The sequence below is a fragment of the Notechis scutatus genome, chromosome 1, assembly GCF_049901735.1.
Source record: "Notechis scutatus isolate UNSWTSFEM ecotype Mainland chromosome 1, rNotScu1.2, whole genome shotgun sequence".
Taxonomy (NCBI): Eukaryota; Metazoa; Chordata; class Lepidosauria; order Squamata; family Elapidae; genus Notechis; species Notechis scutatus.
This window is the reverse complement of record NC_142009.1, coordinates 176,328,591-176,351,046: the sequence shown is the minus strand read 5'-3', so window position 1 is coordinate 176,351,046 and position 22,456 is coordinate 176,328,591. Positions and strand designations below refer to the sequence as shown.

The 22,456-nt window shown below is 38.8% G+C and overlaps 1 protein-coding gene across 1 annotated transcript in view; it reads right to left on the bottom strand.

The window, feature by feature from the left end:
* The window catches only part of DNAH7 (dynein axonemal heavy chain 7), a 158,490-nt gene that overhangs the window by 25,476 nt on the left and 110,558 nt on the right, over positions 1-22,456 (bottom strand). Inside the window, exons 44-51 of the mRNA XM_087949540.1 lie at positions 20,270-20,450; positions 18,588-18,773; positions 15,295-15,458; positions 11,970-12,124; positions 10,499-10,689; positions 7,665-7,798; positions 4,750-5,085; positions 1,132-1,258 (exon numbers count right to left, since the gene is read on the bottom strand). Of these exons, the coding sequence (XP_087805666.1) occupies positions 1,132-1,258; positions 4,750-5,085; positions 7,665-7,798; positions 10,499-10,689; positions 11,970-12,124; positions 15,295-15,458; positions 18,588-18,773; positions 20,270-20,450 (1,474 nt within the window). The remainder of the gene's footprint in view (positions 1-1,131; positions 1,259-4,749; positions 5,086-7,664; positions 7,799-10,498; positions 10,690-11,969; positions 12,125-15,294; positions 15,459-18,587; positions 18,774-20,269; positions 20,451-22,456) is intronic.

The window sequence follows — 22,456 nt, the reverse complement described above, 5'->3', positions numbered from 1 at the left end:
AAAGTATTTTGGTGAAGCTGTCTTTAAAAACAGAGTTCGTTCTTGCCTGAGGAACTGTTACTCAGGTAAAGACCATCTTATCTTATTCCACTGTCCTTCATAAAAGCTTGCTTGTCCGCAAATCACTTGTTATGTTTAGATTCATATTTCAACAAAATATTTCCAGAAAATAGAGGAGACAAAATGCTTAACAATACATCACTTTAACTGGTTGAGGTATTTTTAGAAAAAGAACATTTTGGTGAATTGGTTGCCTTACCACCTGTATTCAAAAAGTTTTTTTTTTTCTTTTGTATCTTGCCTTTTCCTGGGAGCTTAAGGCAGTTTATGTGGGGAGAAAGGAAGACTTTTATCCAGCCCTTGAGATAAGTAGGTTTGAGAGAACATGACTAACTTAAACTCACCAAGCAACCCCATGGTCAAGTGGGAAGTTAAACCTGAAGGTCCCCCATAACTGAGTGTCCCCAATAAAAAAAAATCAACCACATTCATACACACCTAGAAATATAAACACACACCCCACCCAGTGATACACCCATCACATACTCTCCCTGTGGGTACCTTCTGAGCCTTGTCCCATCCATGGCCCATCCCCTATAGTAGTAGTAATGGAGGAAAGCTGCAAGATAAGGAAGAGCAGAGGGCTTGATGCTGGACTGGATTTTGGAACGAGGGAGAGAAGCAGAGGAGGTTGGATCCTGGGATAAAGAGGGAAAGATCATTGTTTGGAGAGAAAAGGGGGATCTGATCTGGTGCCGGTGAAGGCTGAATTAGGACAAGGGGGGAGAAAACAAGCAAGCAGCAAAGGGGCAAGTTAGGGAGGAATACAAGGTTAGATGCAAGCAGAAGGGAAGAACTGAAGGAGATGGAGCAACAGGGCAATGAACCGAGAGAATGGCAGGATGGAATGAGGATAGAGAAAGTTTGTTAGGAAATGTATGAATAGGGCAGGAAGGGGCCAAGGGGCTGCTCCAGTTTCTTTAAAAGTAAACAAGCAATTCTGACCATTTTTGCCCTTTCCTGCTGGAATTCAGAGCTTAAGAAATATTTGGGGGAAAACTAGAGTATCAGATGTATGGTACCCCATTATGCAAAAATCCCATCCAGTAATGTGTTTTTAGCAGCACTAACCAATGCGTCGTGCTTCAGAAGATTTACATTCAGGCAGAAGGAGAAGAGCAGCTTGTCTTTTTCAAAGAGTGAGCGGCAGATGTTGACATAGAGGGAGTAAGTAAAGTGATCTCTGAGAAGCTTCAGTCTGAAAGTATAAAAAAAAATAGAGAAGGGATCTAAAAGACAGCACTCTGGCAGCCATAAGTCTGAAGATCCTTGAAATTTCAACTCTACAGGAGTAATCTATTTTTTCTATTAAATATTTTATTTTTAAAAAGTTGCACAAGGAACCCCACTAATCCCTCAGAGGCACTCATACTGACATCTAATAGCCACCGACTTCCATAAACCGATTCAAGTTCAACCCTTTTCTAAAGACTGCCAAACTGGTTGCATCACACCTCACGGTACCAAATTCCCAAGTTAAATTATGTATTTTGTAAAATAAAATGAAACAAAAAATGCTTTCTTCTGTTCTGATACTTCCAGGACTGAATTTCAATGGGGGACCACTAGTTTTAGTAAATTGGAAAAGGGGAAATAGCTTATCCTTATCCATACCAGGCATAAATTTGTAAATCTCAGTTATATCCTCTCTGATTCACCTCCCAATTATTACAATTTTTTCTCACAGGGAAGTTGTCCCGCTCCTTCTATTATTTTAGGTGCCCTCCTCCAAATCTTCTCCAGCTGCACTATATCCTTTTTGAGATGCAATAACCAGAATTACAAACAATATTACAGATGTAGCCATGACATTAATTTATATAAGGAAAATATAATATTGGCATCTCTATTTTCAATAGAGTTTATTATTGAGCTCTGTGTTAACACCTTCACTGAACTGTTTACTGTTATTTCAATGTATCTTTTCTCCAACAACTACCTTAACAACAAACTAGGGCCTAAACCAAAAGCAAGTGCACAAGTTATTTGTGTCCCTCCCCCACCCTATCCCACTAAACTATCTTATGGCTTAATAGGGTTATCTGACTGACATAACTTACTCAGCATTGAACACTACAATTTTGCCGTATAGTCCATTTGAAAACTAACACATGTATTCAATTTCTGTTACTGCGTTTTCAAAAAGGCCTATACAGTTTTGCAAAGCAGTGTCTCTGAACACTTACAAGCAGCAGCCTTGTCTAACTGCAGTCCACACTGCCAGAAGCCTAGCTGGCCCATTTAAAGTGTCAACAACTTGAAACTGTAAGTAATGGGGTCCAAGGTGAGAATAAATAGGTCCAAACACAAGAAAACAGCAAGCAATCAAATATCCAAAAAGTACAGAGAAGGTGAAGGGGAGCGGTTGGTGGTGGGGCTGAATTTAAATATCAAGTTTGTGTTCATTATTTAATAGTCCCAAGCTACAAATTAATTTCACATAAAAATCTAACACTGAACTCAATTTTCACAGCACATTATTTTTTAAATGACTTTTCAGTGAAGCCAACTTAAATGCTGTGTCCAATTAACTGAAGATACTGAAATTAGTCAAGCTAGGTTTGCCTAATTTTCTCAAGGTTTTCTATTTAAGTCCTGTTTTGGTATTTTTATTGAATTATTAAAGAAGAACATTTGGAGGGGAAGGAAAACTTTGATTGAAAAAATTATGAATGTTCCATTCACTTTTTTCTTGCATAGTTCTTCAGAGTGAAGCTTTTATCTCTTTCAAAATATTTGGTCTCCAATACTTTAAAGTTGCATAGGTAAAAAATATGCCCAGAACAGCAGCTTCTCTTCATATAGACTTGAGCATATTGAAAACACTTTATAAAGGCATGCGTTCCCGTGTTTTCATTTTATCAGAAAACCAAAAACACAAACTTGTTTTGTGAAGCAGAACAGAACAAAACCCACACTCTTCCTGCATAACAATCGACTCCTGCATATCCACAATTGCCCCCCCCCTGTCTCCCTGATATACAGGTAGTCCTCGACTTACAACCACAATTGAGCCCAAAATATCTGTTGTTAAGTGAGACACTTCCTAATTGAGTTTTGCTCCATTTTACGACATTCCTTGCCATAGTTGTTAAGTGAATTACTGCAGTAGTTAAGTTAGTAACCTGGTTGTTAAGTGAATCTGGCTTCCCCATTGACTTTGCTTCTCAGTAGATGGGAAAATGACATGACATGCAACTTTCATAAATACGATCCAGGTGCCAAGCATCTGATTTTTGATCACATGATCAGGGGGATGCTGCAAAGGTGGTAACTGTGAAAAATGGTCATGTCACTTTATTCAATGCCATTGTAACTTTGAGTGGTCACTAAATGAACTGTTGTAAGCCAAGGACTACCTCTAATTTAAGATGGTTGCATTGGCTGCATTGTTACCTTTAGAACAATTTTGGAAAATAGGAAGTAGTATACATACTTGAAGCAAATAAATAGTGGGAATCTGAAGTGCATCACAAATAACCTACAAGTTTACTAACAGATATAGATTTGCTCACCTTGGCACAAATTACAATAAAATACTTTTTTGCTGGGGAGTACGTACTCCCCAGGAGTACATAAGTACATACTTAATCCAATGAAATCAGTACACATACTGTATGCTAATTTGATTATTATATACCATATTTTTCAGAGTATAAGATGCTCCGAAGTATAAGAGGCACCTAGCTTTTGGGGAGGAAAACAAGGGGAAAAAATCTGCCTCTGCCTCCCAGCAATTTGCCTCCTTGCAGCAAACAGCAAACAGCCTGGTCAGCTTCAGCACAGCCTGATTAGCACAAGCAGCTCATTGTCAGTTGGATTGGCCTCCCAACGATCAGCTGTTTCAGGCTGCAGGGATCGCCATCGCGTATTGCCACCTCCGTGCGCCCCATTTTTGGCCTCCGCATCCTATTTTCAGCATCCGTACGCCCCATTTTCAGCCTCTGCATGCCCCATTTTCTGGTCATTCTGGGCGGCGGGGATTAGAACAAGCAGAAAATGGGATGTGTGGAGACTGAAAGTGGGGTGCGCAGAGGCCAAAAATGGGATGCGGAGGCTGAAAATGGAGTGCACAGAGGCGGCAATGGGCGATGGCAATCCCTGAAACAGCTGATTGTTGGGAGGCTGATCCAACCGACAATCAGCTGCTTGTGCTCATCAGGCTGTGCTGAAGCTGAAACTAAAACAGGCTGTTTGCTCAAGGTGGCAAATTGCTGGGAGGTAGAGGCCAAAAGGTGGAGGCCGGCAGGTGGGTGAGGCTTCGGCAACTTTCACTGTATAAGACACACAGACATTTCCACCCACTTTTGGGGGAGGAAAAAGTGCATCTTATACTCCCCAAAATACGGTAACTTAATATATAACTTGATTCCAGTCTCAGGTTAGTTAGTAGACTTAGAAGAAAATATGTTCTCCACCTGACTTGTATTGGTTCCTATCTTATACAGTTTTTTGTTAATTTTTAATGTTCAAGGTTTTAATGCTTTATATTACCGTTTTATGATGCTGTAAACCATGCAGAGTCACTCGACAGTGAGATGGGTGGCATATAAACTTAATAAATGAATTTTATCTGGAACTTTTCAATAAATAGCCTAAAATAAATCCCAACCCACCCGCTCTTGCTGGATGCTCCACAGTTAGGACAGATGGTAAAGACAACATTAGCATCGTAATTATTTCATATACCTTTCTTGCAAAATATCTGACTTTTCTGAGTTGTCTATAGACATGATGAAGAGATTGATGAACCAGGTTAAGGAATACTGGTACATGGGCTCAATATTAGCTAGGTCAGCAATTGAAAAAAAGAGGATTGATGAATGAACTGCAATGGGGCGGTAGCCCATCCGGGTAGCATCTATCTTCTTTTCAGTTTCTTCTGCTACGGCTTGCTTTTCTGAAATTTCATTAGCCAAAGCTTTAGAAGACGATAATATCTTGATAGCAGTCTCGTCTTCCAAAATATTTCCTTCAGACGATGACAGAACTTCTAAAATTTTGTCCTCTATTTCCTGTAGCTGTCTATAACAGAAAATTAGATTATTAATCTAACCTTGTAGAAGAAGAACGTTGTAGATTATTAATCTACCCTTGTAGAAGCTACGAGTGATCTAAAAATGATTTGATATAGTCAAGGGATCCTAGAATATTAATTACTTTAGAAACAAAACTGGATTTGAGGGTTTAAATCTTTGACAGTTATTTTAAACTTTAAGGTTTAAACAGACACAAAACTGATTTTGTACAACAATTTCTTGACCCATTCCAGCCATTCAGCAAAACACCCATACAGGTAGTCCTCAATATATGACCACAATTGAGCCCAAAATCCTGTAGTTAAGGAGAAACTTGTTAAGTGAATTTTGCCCCATTTTACAACCTTTCTTGCCTCAGTTGTTAAGTGAATCACTGCAGTGGATAGGTGAGTAAACTGGTTGCTAAGTGAATCTGGCTTCCCCATTGACTTTGCTTGTCAGAAGATCTCACAAGGGGATCACATGACCTGAGGACACAGCAATGGTCATAAATAAGAGCCAGTTATCAAGCATCTGAATTTTGATCACATGATCATGGGGATACCGAGAAGGTTGTAACTGTGAAAATGGTCATAACCTTTTTCAGTGCCATTGTAACTTTGAATGGTCACTAAACAAACTGTTGTAAATCAAGGACTACCTGTACTATAGGTCTACATCAGCTTTCCCTAATTTGATGCTTTTCAAATGTGTTGCACTTAACTTCCACAATGCTCATTAAAATCTAAAATGTATTAGAGCGCATCTGCTGAAGAAGCCCATTTTAGTGAAATCACAAGCTTTCCACTCTTGGAAAAAGTTAATAGTGGGCCCAGTTCAATCCCTACCTCCTAAATCTCTCTGATCTATGCTAATCTTGAGGAAAGTCTGAGTTGCTCTTCTCAATGGCCAGAGATCTTTCCTAATTCTACTCTATCCTGAGCTGCATTTTATATTGAAACTAATGAAGTCCACTTTGGAACGCAGAGGTCTTTCCTAGTCTGGTACTTTTCATATGTTAATCATCAACTTCTCAAGTGCCCACTCACAAGAAAGGTTCGTTATTATGGTACTAGGAAAAAGAAAGCACGAGGAATCTGTGTTATCAAACAGTATCTACAATCTGATCTAGTTTCAGTTATTTCGTACTTCACTATGCAGTAGCCAGATGTCTCTGGAAAGACTAAAAGTCAACATTAAAACATTGGTAACACACACACACACACACCCCGTTTCCCCTTAAAAAAGTAGGAGATTCCATACAACCATCATGGACAGCTTACGTTACTCTCCATTAAGGTGCTAAAGTCTACATATGAGCTATCTCATGAGTGTTTTTGTACAGCTATTTAACCAAGATAAAGACCCAATGACTCCCTTTGTACCACATGCTAAAACTCGGTTAATATAAATCTTCATTAGTTTCCTTGTAGTTTAGCATATAATAGGCACAGAATCATTCAATGGTACAGAAAGCATTATAAATTACAGAGGAAAATATGGAATGTCAAAAAAATCATTTAGCATATTTCAATTGTTTCAGTGAAGGATTCTCTGTATAAACACAGAGATAGCCATTGGCCCTTTACACAAGACTTCTTTAAAAGCCTTGTATGAGAGAGAAATAATATCCTCAAATGTCTCTCCATATGTTACAGAAAATTCTCTGCCAATAAAACTCAAGAGTACATCCACAGAATAATTTCCACTCTTTTGACTTCTCAATTACCTACAAAGTCAGACCACACGTTACAGGTCTTGTTAGTCCAAGAAAAGGTCTTGTTAGTCCAAGAATTTTCAAAATTCTTACTTTTCCAGTAATAAAGTCAACTACTTTTTATCAAGAGCTACACAGTTAATGATTATATACAAGTAATCCTCAACTTGCAACCACTTTAGAGACTGTAAAACTTGTTGTTAAGCAATGTAGTCATTAAGTGAGGCATCACATGGCCATACCCAATTTTATTACCTTTTACCACAGACATTAAGCAAATCGGCCACTGACATTAAGTGAGACACCAAATGACTGTGATTTGCAACTTCCTACTAGCTTCCCCATTGAGTTTGTTTGTCAGAAACCAGCTGAGAAGGTTGCAAATCACTTAGCACTTAAGACTTATATGTCATTCTCTGCTGTACAGTAGAGCTATACAGTAGTCTCTGAGCAGTTTACAATGTCAGCATATTGCCCCCAACAAGCTGAGTTATCCTCATTTTACTGACCTCAAAAAAATAGAAGGCTGAATTAACCTTGAACTGGTCAGGATCAAACTCCTGGCACAGTGGCAGAGTTAGCCTGCAACACTGCATTCAAACCACTGTGCCACCATGGTTCATATGACAGCAGGATGCTGCAGCTGTTGTGTGAACCAGTTCCCAAGAGCCCAGATTACAATCACATGACCACGGGGCATGTGACAATTTTCAATGTAAGGACCAGTAATACATCACTTTTTTTCAATGCCATCATAAAATTAAAAGTGAATGGTTGTAAGTCGAGGACTTGTGTATGTTAATTACTTTCTCTCTGTAGAACATTATCATTCAGTTGAGATAATTTTCTATCTAATAATATTTTGATACTTTTTATTTTCAGCTCCTTGTAAGATCAGGGCTTGTTTTTCTTCTTCCAGATCTGGCCTCTCTCTTGCCACAACTATTCCAAGCAGCTGATCTTGCATCCCCTCTGAAGTTATCATGAAATTTAACAAAGTTACCTGAAAATTTCAAAAGTTCCAAATTAGAATTAGAACCAGGCAAGAAAATATCCAATAGTCAACACCAGTTAGCCAAATAAGATATTTAAACTTTAGGATGTTGTGATGCATTCTAACATAACAGTTCCCAACTTTTTTAGCACCAGGGACCAGCTTTGTGGAAGACAATTTCTAACATGCATCAAACATTTCTGAGAAAGAGAAGTGAACAACTTCTACTTTTGTCTAAAAGTTATCCTCTTAACCACCTCTTCTCTAAACAAATACTTTCAAAATATATTTTCCTGACTTCTAGAATTCCCATACTTGTGTATAGTGGGTGGAAATTCTCACAACGGAAAGTGCTAGATTGGAGAAGATTGCCATAAAAGTACCGTATTTTTCACACTATAAGACGCTCCAGACTATAAGATGCACATTAGCTTTAGAGGAGAAAAACAAGAAAAGAGCAAAGAGCAAACAGCCTGGTCAGCCTCAGCACAGCCTAGTTTAGCATGAGCAGCTGATTGGCAGTTGTATCGGTGTCCCAGAATACCGCCCATCAGCTGTTCCAGGCTGCGGGGATCGCTGCTGCCTATCACCACTGCCATCTATCACCGTCTCCGCACATCCCATTTTTGGCTTCTGTGCACCCCATTTTCGGCCTCCACGTGTGCCGTTTTTGGCCTATTCCAGGCGATGGGGATTGCCGCTGCCACCACCTATCACCACCAATAGTCACCACTTGAAATGGGCCAAAAATGGGGCATGTGGAGGCAGCAATAGGTGGTGATGATGGGCGGCGACAGCGGTGATGGGTGGCAGTGATCCCTGCAGCCTGGAACAGCTGTTGGGCTATATTCCGGGAGGCCGATACAACTGCCAATCAGCTGCTCGTGCTAAATCAGGCTGTGCTGAAGCTAACCAGGCTGTTTGCTGTTTGCTAGAAGGAGGCAAATTGCTGGGAGGCAGAGGCCAAAGGGTGAGGGCCGGCGGATGGGCAGGGCTTCAGCAACATTCTCTCTATAAGATGCACACTTTTTGGCGGGGGGGAGTGCATCTTATAGATTGAAAAATACAGTAATTCCCACCGACTGGTCAGAAAATAATAGCACTCTATGCCCAAAGGGACCATGGGAGGACTTGTAAAAGCAAGTTAGCACAGATCCTCATGGAGAAAATCTACCTATTGGGTTATTAAGAATTGGCAATGACTTCACTACCACATAATCAATCAAACAAAACCTCTGGTTTGGACTTTGATAGACTAATTCGCTTTCAACTCAGCTGCTTTTCCAGAGAAAGTTATATCAAGACAAGTTTTGCCCTGTTTACTTGGGAATTGCAAGGCTGGCAAAGTCTGATTGATGGGAACTCCTACCTCCAGCTTCCTGTTCCAATTTCCCCCTCCTGAAACCAAGGCATTGGTGCTTTTTCTCTTCTTCCTCATAGTGGCTGTTTGGTTCCTCCCACTCCCAAAAAGCAAATGCAAATATGAGAATGGTTGGGTGTCAATGGATTATACTGGGGTTTTCACATTCCTATAGCAATAGCAATAGCACTTAGACTTATATACCGCTTTACAATGCTTTACAGCCCTCTCTAAGCAGTTTACAGAGTCAACATGTGGGTCCTCATTTTACCAACCTCGGAAGGATGGAAGGCTGAGTCAACCTTGAGCTGATCAGGATCGAACTGCTGGCAATCGATAGAATTAGCCAGCAATACTGCATTCTAACCACTGTGCCACCATGGCTCATAGTAGGAGATTGGGAGGCAGAGTGTAGTGATAAGGGCAGCAATAAAGAGATTCTTACAGCAATATAGAAAAATAAAGAAAGAAAGAAAATATAATAGTGGAGCTTTTAATCTAATGGTAGGATTTACCCTGGACTGAACTGACTTTTGTTAGTGACAAAGATGAGATCTGCTCAGAACACAAGAGGACCTTTGAAATTGATCCATGGAAGATAATGGCCTATTCAATTCAGTCTTTGTCATTTTTACTGCCTTCTTCCCATTGTTAGATCCTTTGTATTAGTCTTAATATGCTTAAATATTTTTAAAATTATATATAATACACATTATCACTCACATATATGTCAGAGTGAGAGAATGGAAAAAAGCATCTGCTCATATTAAGGTTATATATGCATTATCATTATGAGCTGTGGCAGCACAGTGGTTACAGGCTACTTCTGCCGATGGCCAGCAATTCAGCAGTTCAAGTCACACCGGCTCAAGATTGACTCAGCCTTCCTTCCTTCCGAGGTCAGTAAAATGAGGACCCAGATTGCTGGGGGACGATATGCTGACTCTGTAAACCACTTAGAGAGGGCTATAAAAGCACTGTGAAGTGGTATATAAGTCTCAGTGCTATTGCTATGAGTCACACAGTGGTTAGAATGCAGGACTGCAGGCTACTTCTGCTGACTGCCAGCTGACTGCAATTTGCCAGTTCAAATCTCGCTAGGCTCAAGGTTGACTCAGCCTTCCAAGGTGGGTAAAATGAGGACCCAAATTGGGGGGCAATAGGCTGACTCTGTAAACTGCTTAGAGACGGCTGTAAAGCAGTATAGGTGCTATTGCTATTACTGTATATATGCATGCAAATGCATAGGGAGAAGGTTACGGAAGGGGGTTGTGGTACTTCTAATAAGATCATCCACTTGCTTATGAAACAAAAGCCAACCGCCTGATGTTCCCAGGCAAAATGCTCACTTTGACGGAGGTTTCTGGGAGGTAATGGGGGTTTCGCAGCTTGGTTGTAATGTAAAAGCGAAAGTCCGGAGCATATTCAATGGTAGAATCCCCAAGGCGGATGCAGATGCTACCACCCTGCTTGAAAGTCTGCTTAAGCAGAAGAGGCTCCAGAATGGGGTCCAACTCTTCGGCGACATTTTCTAGCAGCACTTCGATTCAGCCAGGAAATTGAGACAAACCGTAAATTTACCAGATGCAAGAACAAAGGACACAAAGCACAAACAATGTTATAGGTACATCAGTAAACTGAAGCAGAAAGCAGTCTTGAAGACTCAATATTTGGAAGATGAATAGAAAATATAAACATTTGCACGCTAACTCCAAGTGCCTACCTGTACTGTTAAATATGACCGCCACTAATAAAATACGATCACTGTAACATTTAACACAGGAAAGAATAAGGAACCTCTATTATAAAATTTGGAAAATAAATGGTTGGAAATATAGTGCCGGTACATTTATTTATTTATTTGGAAATTTATATTGCAGCCTATTCACACATGGCTATTCAAGGTGGCTTACAAGAATATAAAACCTCATATAAAAACAATAAAACTAATAAAAGAGAGAATCATATAATAAATTAATAAAATATAATAAAATAATTCCCCTTCCTGGTGACAGCACTTCACATGAGCCATTTAATACATTCTCCAGGCCCGCTGGCAGAACCAGGTCTTCAGTGCCTTCTGGAAGAGTGTTAGAACGGAGGCCATTCTAATCTCTGGGGGAATGAAGTTCCAGAGAGAAGGAGCCATCACAGAGAAGGCCCTTCTTCTGGGTCCCACCAGGTGTATCTCCCTAGGGGATGAGACCCACAACATTCCTTGTTTCCTTGCTTTGGTGGGTTGGGTAGATGTGACTGGCAAGAGACAATCCCTCAGATAACCAATACAATATTTTTTATACTTTTCGGATAGGAGTGTCCAAAGAGATAAAATTATGCAAGTTGAATGAATAAGAGTGTGTAGGAAATGGAAGTACTACATGGTAACAAAGACCAAGTATAGAACTGAATCAGCATGTCATGAGATATATAAGGCTTTAAAAGCAAAGCCTAAAAAGAAATTAAGAGAAAATTCCTTCAGTTCCACAAGGATGTTATAAGTGATGGATAAAACTGAAAACATATGTGCAATATGGTCAAACTTCATCAGTTTTAATTTTGCTCTTCAAATGGAACATACAATCTGTATAATGCCAAAGATATATTTATTGTGGGAAATATCAGATGAGATGTTATTCCTAAATCCCCACTTGTTTATACGTTTTTCTCAATTTGGAGGATTGTTAATTGGTTTTGAAATGTAAAATGTTTTACTATCTGATGCATTTCTTTACATCTAAATGATTCCAACTATTATAAAAATTAACCATGTACTTTGCAAATTTGCAAGAAAAATCTACTTTTAAAGACTTGATAGCTTACCAGGTGTACCAAACTGAACACAGTTTTCTAGTGTTCGTACAAATTCACTGTCACTGAGCTTTATGACATGCAAGCTGTTGGCTTTTTCCATATTTTTCACCCATTTGTTTGCTTGACCTTGAGGATCAATCATAAGTGGCCATCTTCGTGCATTTCTGGAGAGAGAAAACAGTGAAATACCTCAACTTTGTGAATTTGCATGGCACATTTGGGGTTTTATTATGTATTTGATTTTTTTTTCTTTCCACGCAATCATGTCCAATTTTCAAAGACTGCCTAGAGAAGTCCCTGAAATTTTCTTGGCAAGATCTTTCAGAAATGGTTTGCCATTGCCTCCTTTCTTAGGGCTGAAAGAGTGTGCCTGGCCCAACATCACCCAACTGGCTTTGTGCCTAAGGTGGGTGTATAAATCATTGTCTGTTGAGTTCTAGCCAGAAGCCTTAACCACTATATCAATCTGTCCCTTGTACCTGAACATATTTACAAGATCCCGATATGGAAATAAGTACAGGTGAAACTCGAAAAATTAGAATATCATGCAAAAGTTCATTTATTTCAGTAATGCAACTTAAAAGGTGAAACTAATATATGAGATAGACTCATTACATGCAAAGCAAGATAGTTCAAGCTGTGATTTGTCATAATTGAGATGATTATGGCTTACAGCTCATGAAAACCCCAAATCCACAATCTCAGAAAATTAGAATATTGTGAAAAGGTGCAATATTCCAGCTCAAAGTGTCCCGCTCTAATCAGCTAATTAAGCCATAACATCTGCAAAGGGTTCCTGAGCCTTTAAATGTTCTCTCAGTCAGGTTCAGTAGGAAGCACAATCATGGGAAAGACTGCTGGCCTGACAGTTGTGCAGAAAACCATCATTGACACCCTCCATAATTCAAAAGATAATTGCAAAAGAAGTGGGATGTTCCCAAAGTGCTGTATCTAAGGACATTAATAGAAAGTTATGTGGAAGGGAAAAGTGTGGAAGAAAAAGGTGCACAAGCAGCAGGGATGACCGCAGCCTGGAGAGGATTGTCAGGAAAAGGCCATTCAAAAGTGTTGGGGACTTTCACGAGTGGACTGAGGCTGGAGTCAGTGCATCAAGAGCCACCACATACAGACGGATCCTGGACATGGGCTTCAAATGTTGTATTCCTCTTGTCAAGCCGCTCCTGAACAACAAACGTCAGAGGCGCCTTACCTGGGCTAAAGAAAAACAGAACTGGTCTGTTGCTCAGTGGTCCAAGGTCCTCTTTTTTGATGAGAGCAACTTTTGCATCTCATTTGGAAACCAAGGACCCAGAGTCTGGAGGAAGAATGGAGAGGCACACACTGCAAGATGCTTGAAGTCCAGTGTGAAGTTTCCACAGTCTGTGTTGATTTGGGGAGCCATGTCATCTGCTGGTGTTGGTCCACTGTGCTTCATTAAGTCCAGGGTCAACGCAGTCGTCTACCAGGAGATTTTGGAGCACTTCATGCTTCCTTCTACAGACGAGCTTTATGGAGATGCTGACTTCATTTTCCAGCAGGACTTGGCACCTGCCCACACTGCCAAAAGCACCAAAATCTGGTTCAATGACCGTGGGATTACTGTGCTTAATTGGCCAGCAAACTCACCTGACCTAAACCCCATAGAGAATCTATGGGGCATTGCCAAGAGAAAGATGAGAGACATGAGACTGAACAATGCAGAAGAGCTGAAGGCCGCTATTGAAGCATCCTGGTCTTCCATAACACCTCAGCAATGGCGCAGGCTGATAGCTTCCATGCCATGCTGCATTGAGGCAGTAATTGCTGAAAAAGGGGCCCAAACCAAGTACTGAGTACATATGCATGCTTATACTTTTCAGAGGTCCGATATTGTTTTATGTACAATCCTTGTTTTATTGATTGCATGTAATATTCTAATTTTCTGAGATTGTGGATTTGGGGTTTTCATGAGCTGTAAGCCATAATCATCACAATTATGACAAATCACGGCTTGAACTATCTTGCTTTGCATGTAATGAGTCTATCTCATATATTAGTTTCACCTTTTAAGTTGCGTTACTGAAATAAATGAACTTTTGCACGATATTCTAATTTTTTGAGTTTCACCTGTATTTTGTGAGCCATACCTGTGCCGAACAGTGTCAAGAATTCTCTCTTGACTTCCTTGTGAAAAAGTACCTATTTCCTTCCAGTTTTATGCTTTCACTTTCTGGGCCCTTGGAAACAAGCCAGCATCTCATAGTCCATGAAGGTGTGAGATATAATCCAAGGGGAAAATAGAACTCCCTTCTTTTTGTAGAAATGACTAGCACATGTCCTTCATTCAGAGTTTTTTCCCCCCATGCTAGTTATTGCTATCCACGGAACAAAAGAAAATGAATGGCTGCTCCACATTCCTTTCATATAGGCCTTCCTGCATTCATGAGTTGTGTCTCGATTTCAGCGCAGTGTTGACTTCACTCCCCAGATCACTAAACAAGCAGATCTGTAGTCAATACAAAGGGAGTTCTATATGCAAATGCTAATCCACATGGTCAACAGCCTTAATCATCCAGTTTATTTGAGTGATTTAAGGAAGTTAAAAGTATATTGCTATAGGCTGCTGTTCATATCTTTCCACAAATCCATAAAGATCAGGAAGGAAGAACTGGTGGTGATCTTAGCATGGAGCAGGACCAAGTAGCCTCAGGACCCTATCTCTTTCAAGTGAACATTGAACGACATTTGTTGTGACTGGATCTGGAAGTGGAAGCAGGTATTGGCATCTATAACACTATTTCAGTCGGGAAAGGTTGCCTTACAAAACAGGTATACTAGCAAACTCATGTATGAATCTCTGCATATATTTAACATAAGAATAACAGGTGCTTTAATCTAAAGACTATAACTTCATGAAACAATAAAATGATTGCATTTAATCCAAGGAAAGTATGAGCACTGAGTTAATACTTTTGGGCCAGTATTAATACTTCCAATCAAGGTTTTCTATAGCTCTACAATTTTGTTTTAGATTTTAGACATTTAGATCTTCTCAATCTGGCTTTCTTCTAGAATTCCAAACCAGCATGTTCAGAAACCACACTGGCTTGTAATTTGAGATTTCATCAGCCAACAAACTACAGGATGAAAATTTAGAGAATGCTTTAAATGTGAAGGATTATGTCCTGAGACCTTTTGCACGCCAACCAAGCTCTTCACTACTGAACAGTGCATATTATGTTTTTTAAATGAAAAAATGTACAATAATATCTTATTGCGCCCCTACAAGTAGAAAATAGCATACAATACTCTCCAAAGAAATAAAGTATGCCTATCTGAAGCTTCTGTTACTTACGAGATAATAATACCATTATCAACGGAAAATAAATCGGAAGGCAACCCAGCTATGTTCCAAGCTCTGATTTTCACGGCTTCTCCTAAAGTTGTAGTTAGAGAAAAATCATCCGAGCAGGGAATGCCTCTGGCTTTGCATGTCAATATCCAGTCCCGGGCTTGATTCTGAAAAGGAAGAATATTAAACATTGGGCAGCTATTCTGAAAAATGAGGCTCATTGGCAGCATCAGTGACTTGTCCCTCTTGACAGTTTGCTGGGACAAATTTGAGTTCCTTTTTGATCGTTTTTCATTCAATGCCTTCTACCAAAAAGTATTAATGTGATTCTTACAAAATTATTCCCAAGAAGCATTTTAGTTATTTGTTTAATGAAACTTAAAATGAACATATCACATTTTTTTGCCTTTCGCCATCCAATTAGCCCTGTTTTTATCCATTTCTTCCACAATCCTTTGGGGAGGAACATCATAATCATGCAGCGAACTCAGAATTGTATATAGTGAAAGATACCAGATACGGTTTATCAACAAGGCCTTAAATCTAGAGATGTATAAACCTGGTATTCTGGAGATTAGACATCATGTACTTAGTGAAAGCTACAGTCAGAAGCAGAAGGCCTTAATTAACAGTTTATGACATTAAAAGTTACAGTGCAAATAATGGTTTCAGTTGTTAAACAGTATGACTGGGTATGTTTCTAGGATCAATCTAGAAAGCTCTCAAACACATAAAAGTGTGGGATATTCAATTGGAATTTCTCAGCATCTAGTTTAGATGTGTCAGAGGTATATATTATTCATCCAGATGGATCAGGTGTATATATCTCATTTTGGGGATAAAAGCCTTCTAGGCGATTTATGGCCTACATCAAAATCTGTTGAACAGCAGAAAATTGATCATGCTATGATTGAAACAGACTTTTTGGGAGAGAGGTAAGGAGCATGCACCAGGAGCGGGTTGGGGGACACTTAATAGGCACAGAACTGTTCATGAATAATGTAAAGGAATTTGTGTTCTGATGCAGTTGATGCTTTTGTTTTTCTGTCAATGTGATTTAATGCTTTTATTTAAATAAATTAAAATATTTGAGCCACAAAGCATCAGGATTTTTTTTAACAGTCTAGCTGGAGACTGGTAGATTTGAATATTTGGGCAAGAACAGAAAGCAAAAAATTCTAGCAAAGCCGGCTTTTCACCTGTTTTACTTTTTCTCATGGAAAGATGAAAATGAGAACTGAAAAGGAAGGCAGAACAGCTAAAAGTCATCTGATTTTATCTTCCTTTTCCCTGGAATCCTTCCCACAGAGATGGAGTTTGGTTGTTCTGGGCAGGATAGGAATATCCAGACAGAGCTGTTCCAACTACTTCTTTCCCACAGAAACAAATATAATTCATAATAGGTAGAAAACATAATTACTGTGAAGACAGAGTGCTTTTATATTAACAAAGTTGGAAATAAGGAAATTAAATCAGATAGTCTTAAGTAGAAATGGAAGTGAATATGCCTTCAGAGAAAGTTAGCAACTGGAAGGATCTATTCATATGATCTATATATTCATAGAAATCTGCCATGCCATGGAATAAATTAGCTATACTGTTTGAAATGTTGAACCTGGGAACTGATTACAACGTAAAATAATTTTCAAAGAACTTTGAAATTATTTAGGCAGTAACCCCAACTAAATGTTTATCTTACTCAAAATATTGATTTAAGGATAATTGCCTGTCACTTGTTAATAAAATCAAGTTAACTATGGAGAATAAGAATAACTTAAATCTATTTTGTAGGGAATATAAAATAAACCATAAAAATATGCTATTCTTTTTCCCTACCAGAATTATTGCTTGTATTTCATACTTAACCTCTACAAATCCCCATTCATTTCTTAAGAAATTAACAAAGGAAAGAATATTGTTTATGGATGGAGGAATTTCAAAAGAATGAAAATGACTGTACAATGCTTCCCTCTGACACAAAAGCAAAACATAGGATTCAAGTATGAAATATTTTTTATTATTATCCTTATAAATGTCTCAATGCTATTATACTTTCCTAATAGCTTCATTGCTGCATTGGTCCAATGAAGGAAAACATAATTGTGCAGCCATAGTTTGCAATTTGGGAGAGTCATAAACTTAATCTAACTTCTCCATGGGCCTGAGTTATGATGTATATTAGCTCTGATCCCACTAAAGCATTATGATTAATTCCCACTGAAACTAGGAAAAGATTTAAAAATCTCCCATGGCTTCCAATGAGACAGTCACAAATTGTTGTGGGCTGAGGTTAGAACATGTTATGTTTCATATTTCAGAACTATGAAAATCAGAACTGTCTAAATTCTTAAACTTTTTAGAACACCAAGAATTTTTAAGGCTACTTACAAATGTCTCTACATGGTGTGTGTATCTTATCAACCTTAAGAAGTGATTTATACGGAGAATACAATGTGTAATTAAGCCTATCGGTGCTTTGCCAATTTAGAAACAGCTCTTATGAACAGCTCAAAAATGAGCCAAGAAATTAAGTTGAAACATATGAGAAATCCTGAGCATCCATGGTTTTCTCCAAGTATTTTGCCATAGTCCTTAAGTTTAGTTACTGCAGACAAAATATTTTACTTGACTGCTTTCTTATGAAATATCGCAGATTCTAAAGGGAAGAGTTGTTGCTTATGGAACTGTTTATTTTGAGTCAGGCCATTAGTCCTTCTGTCTCTATATCGTCTGCACTGATTGGCAGTGGCTCTTTGGGATTTTGCAAAAAGGACTATATCCAAATCTGCACAGAAATGTCAGGAACTGTAGCTAAGTTCAAGTACAGGTCAGTCATGTACTTTTTCTCATGCGGAATTCCATGGCAGCCCTTGTATGTGGAACATCTCAAAATTAATACAGGTCATTTTTCCTTAAAACAACATTTCCCATATATAGTTGAATGATAACATATCAATCTCTAGCCAATAATAACTGCCAATAATTAAAGATAGTGTGAGTTACAACCCAACAATACTAAAGGCCAAGTTTAAGAAAAGTCTCACCAATGGTCTATATTAGTTGGCAGTTATGGTGTACCAAAGCTAAAGATGACTATGCTAAATTTAAAAATGCTTCTTTAACAATGATACCTTCATAATTTTCTCATGTGTTGTTTTCATATCAATGCTTTTATTTTTAAAAATGAAGTAAAGGTATATGCTTGGATATTGAGTAAAAACTATTGCTTATTTGCTGCGGAAACATTTAGCTTACTAAACTTCATACATTTATTCAATTGTTCGTTCATTCCTTACTTGTCGGTAGTGCGATGTGAAGGCTCCCAGGTAAGCTACAATGCCAGATGAGATGAGGATATCGCCTGTCAAATTGACATATTGTTTCCCCAGTTGCAAAGCTGCCTGGCTCCAACGGGTTTTCTCACCCCCAAGGCCACCAAGTAATTTTTCTGCTCGGTCTAGCTTTTTGCTACACAGGTCAACCTTAAAATCAAAATATAAACTTTAAGCAAAGCCATCCCAACTAATATTACTACATGCTTTACTTTCAATGCTTATGAAAATTTTATATACAGTATGTATTGCTTATTATTATTACCACCACCACCATCATCATCTAAAAGTTTTTATATTTGAAATCCCAAGATAGAAAAAATGAGAGAAATGTGTGTGACAAATTGTCACAGATGAAATTCAACAAGGTCAATAGTATTTCCATTCTTCTTGCCTTCAAATAAATTATTGCCTTCACTTTGCAGTGCGAAATTGATAATGGATTTATATGCAATACCAAAAACAGTTGCATCTCAAAAAGGAATACATATCATACAAGAGCATGACATTGAGTTATAAAGGTCATTCTTACACAGATGTGGCCCATGAATTGAATGCATAAGGAGCTTTCTGTCTGGCAATTTGTCAAAACTATTTTCTCTAATAAATGTTTAACATTGAACTAGCTGCAGTACCAGCTGTGTGGAATGGAGGCACTTTTTTTTTTAACTCCTTGGCTCTTGAATAACCTTCCCTAACTTAGTACTTTCCTCATGCCTTGTGGTGAGACGGGAGGCAAACAAATGTAATGATCAAGTAAACAAACAAACAAATAAAATGTGTCAACTTCCTAATCCTAGTCGGTATCCAGCAGGTGAAACTTTAGGGAAAGCATCTCTTTATTCAGTTGATTCCTCTTTTTCCAAAAAAGGTTAAACTGTGTCCTATGGTAAACATGCCTCTCCATGCTTGCTTTGTGCTCTAGGCTAGTAGTCCATTAACAATAAAGGAGTATGGACAGACCAGGCCAAGTAGTACCCTGATGCAAAGAAGAGTAAAACCCAGCGGTGTATACACAGGTGTGCTGGAAGGCTTTACTTCCTCATTTATTCCAGCAAGCCTGCTCAATATAGGAAGGGAAGAATTGTAGTTGAGCATATGCCATCACAAAATCAAACTTTCTGACCTCTCCAAGTATCCTCCCACACAAAAATTATCCATTTAACTAAGGGAAATCCAGCTGCTCCTCTGAATTGTCAAAAAACCAAATAGAGTTTCCTATACAAAAATAAAATATCTTTATGCACTCTGCATATTGTCATGCTCAGGTCTTTATAATCTGCCATCCAGGAAACTAACTGCACCAGGGTGTGCACCAGGGTGTAAAGATTTAAGCTCCATTTAACCACTAATTGGTTTTGTTTATATCCTTTTTACCTTTAGAAAGTTTAAGCAATGTACATTTAAGCAATATACATCTCAGACCTAACAACCTCAGGTCTACTTTAGAGATCTGGTAGATAATCTGCATATTTTTAATTCAGAAAGACAAGAGAACAATGCTCTTTGAGAGCATTTGATAAATATCCTGAGCAGGGTTGTGAAAAAGGGAAAATAAATGAAGAAGCAGAGAAACAAAAAAAATTGAAGTGATGGCATAGACTTCTTGTTTGCATTTTTGATATTTTAAATTGGTTGTTACTTACTTGGTTTTCTAAGTCAGCTTTTTCCTGCTTTTTTTGTTCCAGAGTCTTCTGTAGTTGTGCTAGCTTGTATTGAACTTCCTTCAGAGCTGCTTGCTTTTTTCTCAAACCATCCATAGCAATTTTCAGTTCCCCTTCAGCTGCATTGAGTTTTATCTTTTTGGGGGCAACAACTTTTGCCACTCTGAAACAACAACAACAATTAAGGATGTAATCTTTGTTACATCCACATGCAAATACTATTCCATCTATCTACTCTTTCTGCACATGTTACATAAACACATACGGACATTCCTGCATATACAGTATACAGTGACTTCACTAACAAGGCAATAGAAATTCTTATCTGCAATTCAAAATATCACATGACTTATGGACCGTTAACTGTCTTCCTTAAAAAAATATGAAAACCCTGGAAGAAAATTTGAACAAAGTTAAGTCCTAAGCACTTTAATTATTTGATAATTGGGATATGATGTTGTCCTTTGCCTTGTCAAATTCAGGTCCTCTCTCTTATTCTTTGTGTTAGCAATATTCTTTAAAATCCAAATGTTGCTAGGCTACAAGTAAAAAATGTGATATATTCAGATATCTTTGACTCTGTGAATGATGTAGGATCTACATCTGTTCACATTTTTAGAGAAAGAAAAAAGAGAGAAATACATGCTTATATAGTATATGTAGGTATATAATGATAGATAGAGACAGAGATAGATATATGAGAGCCAGTTTGGTGTTAATGGTTGAGGTGCTGGACTAGAAACCAGGAGACTGTGAGTTCTAGTCCAGTAGTTGCTAACCAGTGGGCCGGGGACCATTGGTGGTCCGTGAGAAAATTTTGGTGGTCCGCAGAGAAATCACCCCCAAAGCAATTAATCCAGGCTGTGCAGGAACACAAGGCTGCGCTGCGCTGCCCACATGGCCCGTGGGAACACAAGGCTTGTGTCACTTGCATTGCGAACATGTGGTAGTGAGGGGAGGGGGGAAAGGGCGGAGGGAGGGAACTTGCCCCACACACCCCATGCACCTGACCTGGCCACTGGGCTGCTTCTTTCCGCTTCTTTCTTCTGCTTTTGGCTGCACGCAAGGAAAGCAGCAAGTCTTTCTCTCCCCCAAACTGCACCAGAAATGAGTCTTTGGAATCCTGAAAGGCATCCTGCTCCAAGAGGCTGTGTCAGCATGATAAGTCTCACAAAGACTCATTTCTGGCGGAGTTTGGGGGAGAGAAAGAAAGACTTCTGCTGCTTCTGCTGCTTTCCTTGCATGAAGCCAAAAGTCTCTCTCTCTCTCTCTCTCTCTCTGTCTCCCCCTGAGAACGGAGTTGGATATGGTATCCTGCAATCCCAAATAAAGAATGAACGATCAGTAAGAAAACGGAGTGGGGAATTTTTCTGCAGACTTTTTGGGGGATTTTCCTTTCCGCAGAGACCGTGGGAAAACATCAGCAAGCTACCGTCAGTCAAAATTCATATTAGTGGTCCATGGGATTTAAAATAATGAGTTTAGTGATCCCTGAGGTCCAAAAGGTTGGCGATCCCTGGTCTAGTCCAATCTTAGACATGAAACCCAGCTGGGCAATCTTAGATAAGTCACTCTTCTCAGGCAGGCCAACCTACCTCATAAGGTTGTTATGAGGAAAATAGGAGGAAGGAGTATTATGTATGTTTGCTGCCTTGAGTTATTTATTAAAATAATAAAGGCAGGATATAAATAAATATATGTAAATCTGCTATCTGTTCACTTGTTATGTAAAAAAGAACCCATCCATAAAACAGTGCTCAAATATTCTGTTAAGCATATATGCAAAATAAACATAATCATGCCAATAGTTAATGCAAGCTGGGAAAGTTTCTTAAGCTAAACAACAGGATGCAAGAAAAGGATTAACTGAGATGGGAGGTAAATAGAGGCAGAGTTGATAGGAAGAGGTAGGAAACTCTTACTTGATATTCCAGATATTCTGATGTTGGTGTTAAGATTTCTGAGTAGTGAGAAAGTGTGGGGGGAGACAGAAGGGAGAGAAAGACAATAGATTGAAACATAAGCAGAAATTCATCTCAGAACCATATAAAAGCCCCATGTTTAAGTGAAGCAAGGAAGCAAAGAAAGAAAGAGAGGGCACCAGGAACGTGCTCTGCTGGCAATAAGAATAAAAGGCAAAACAAACATGGTACAGTTTTTCCCCTTGGG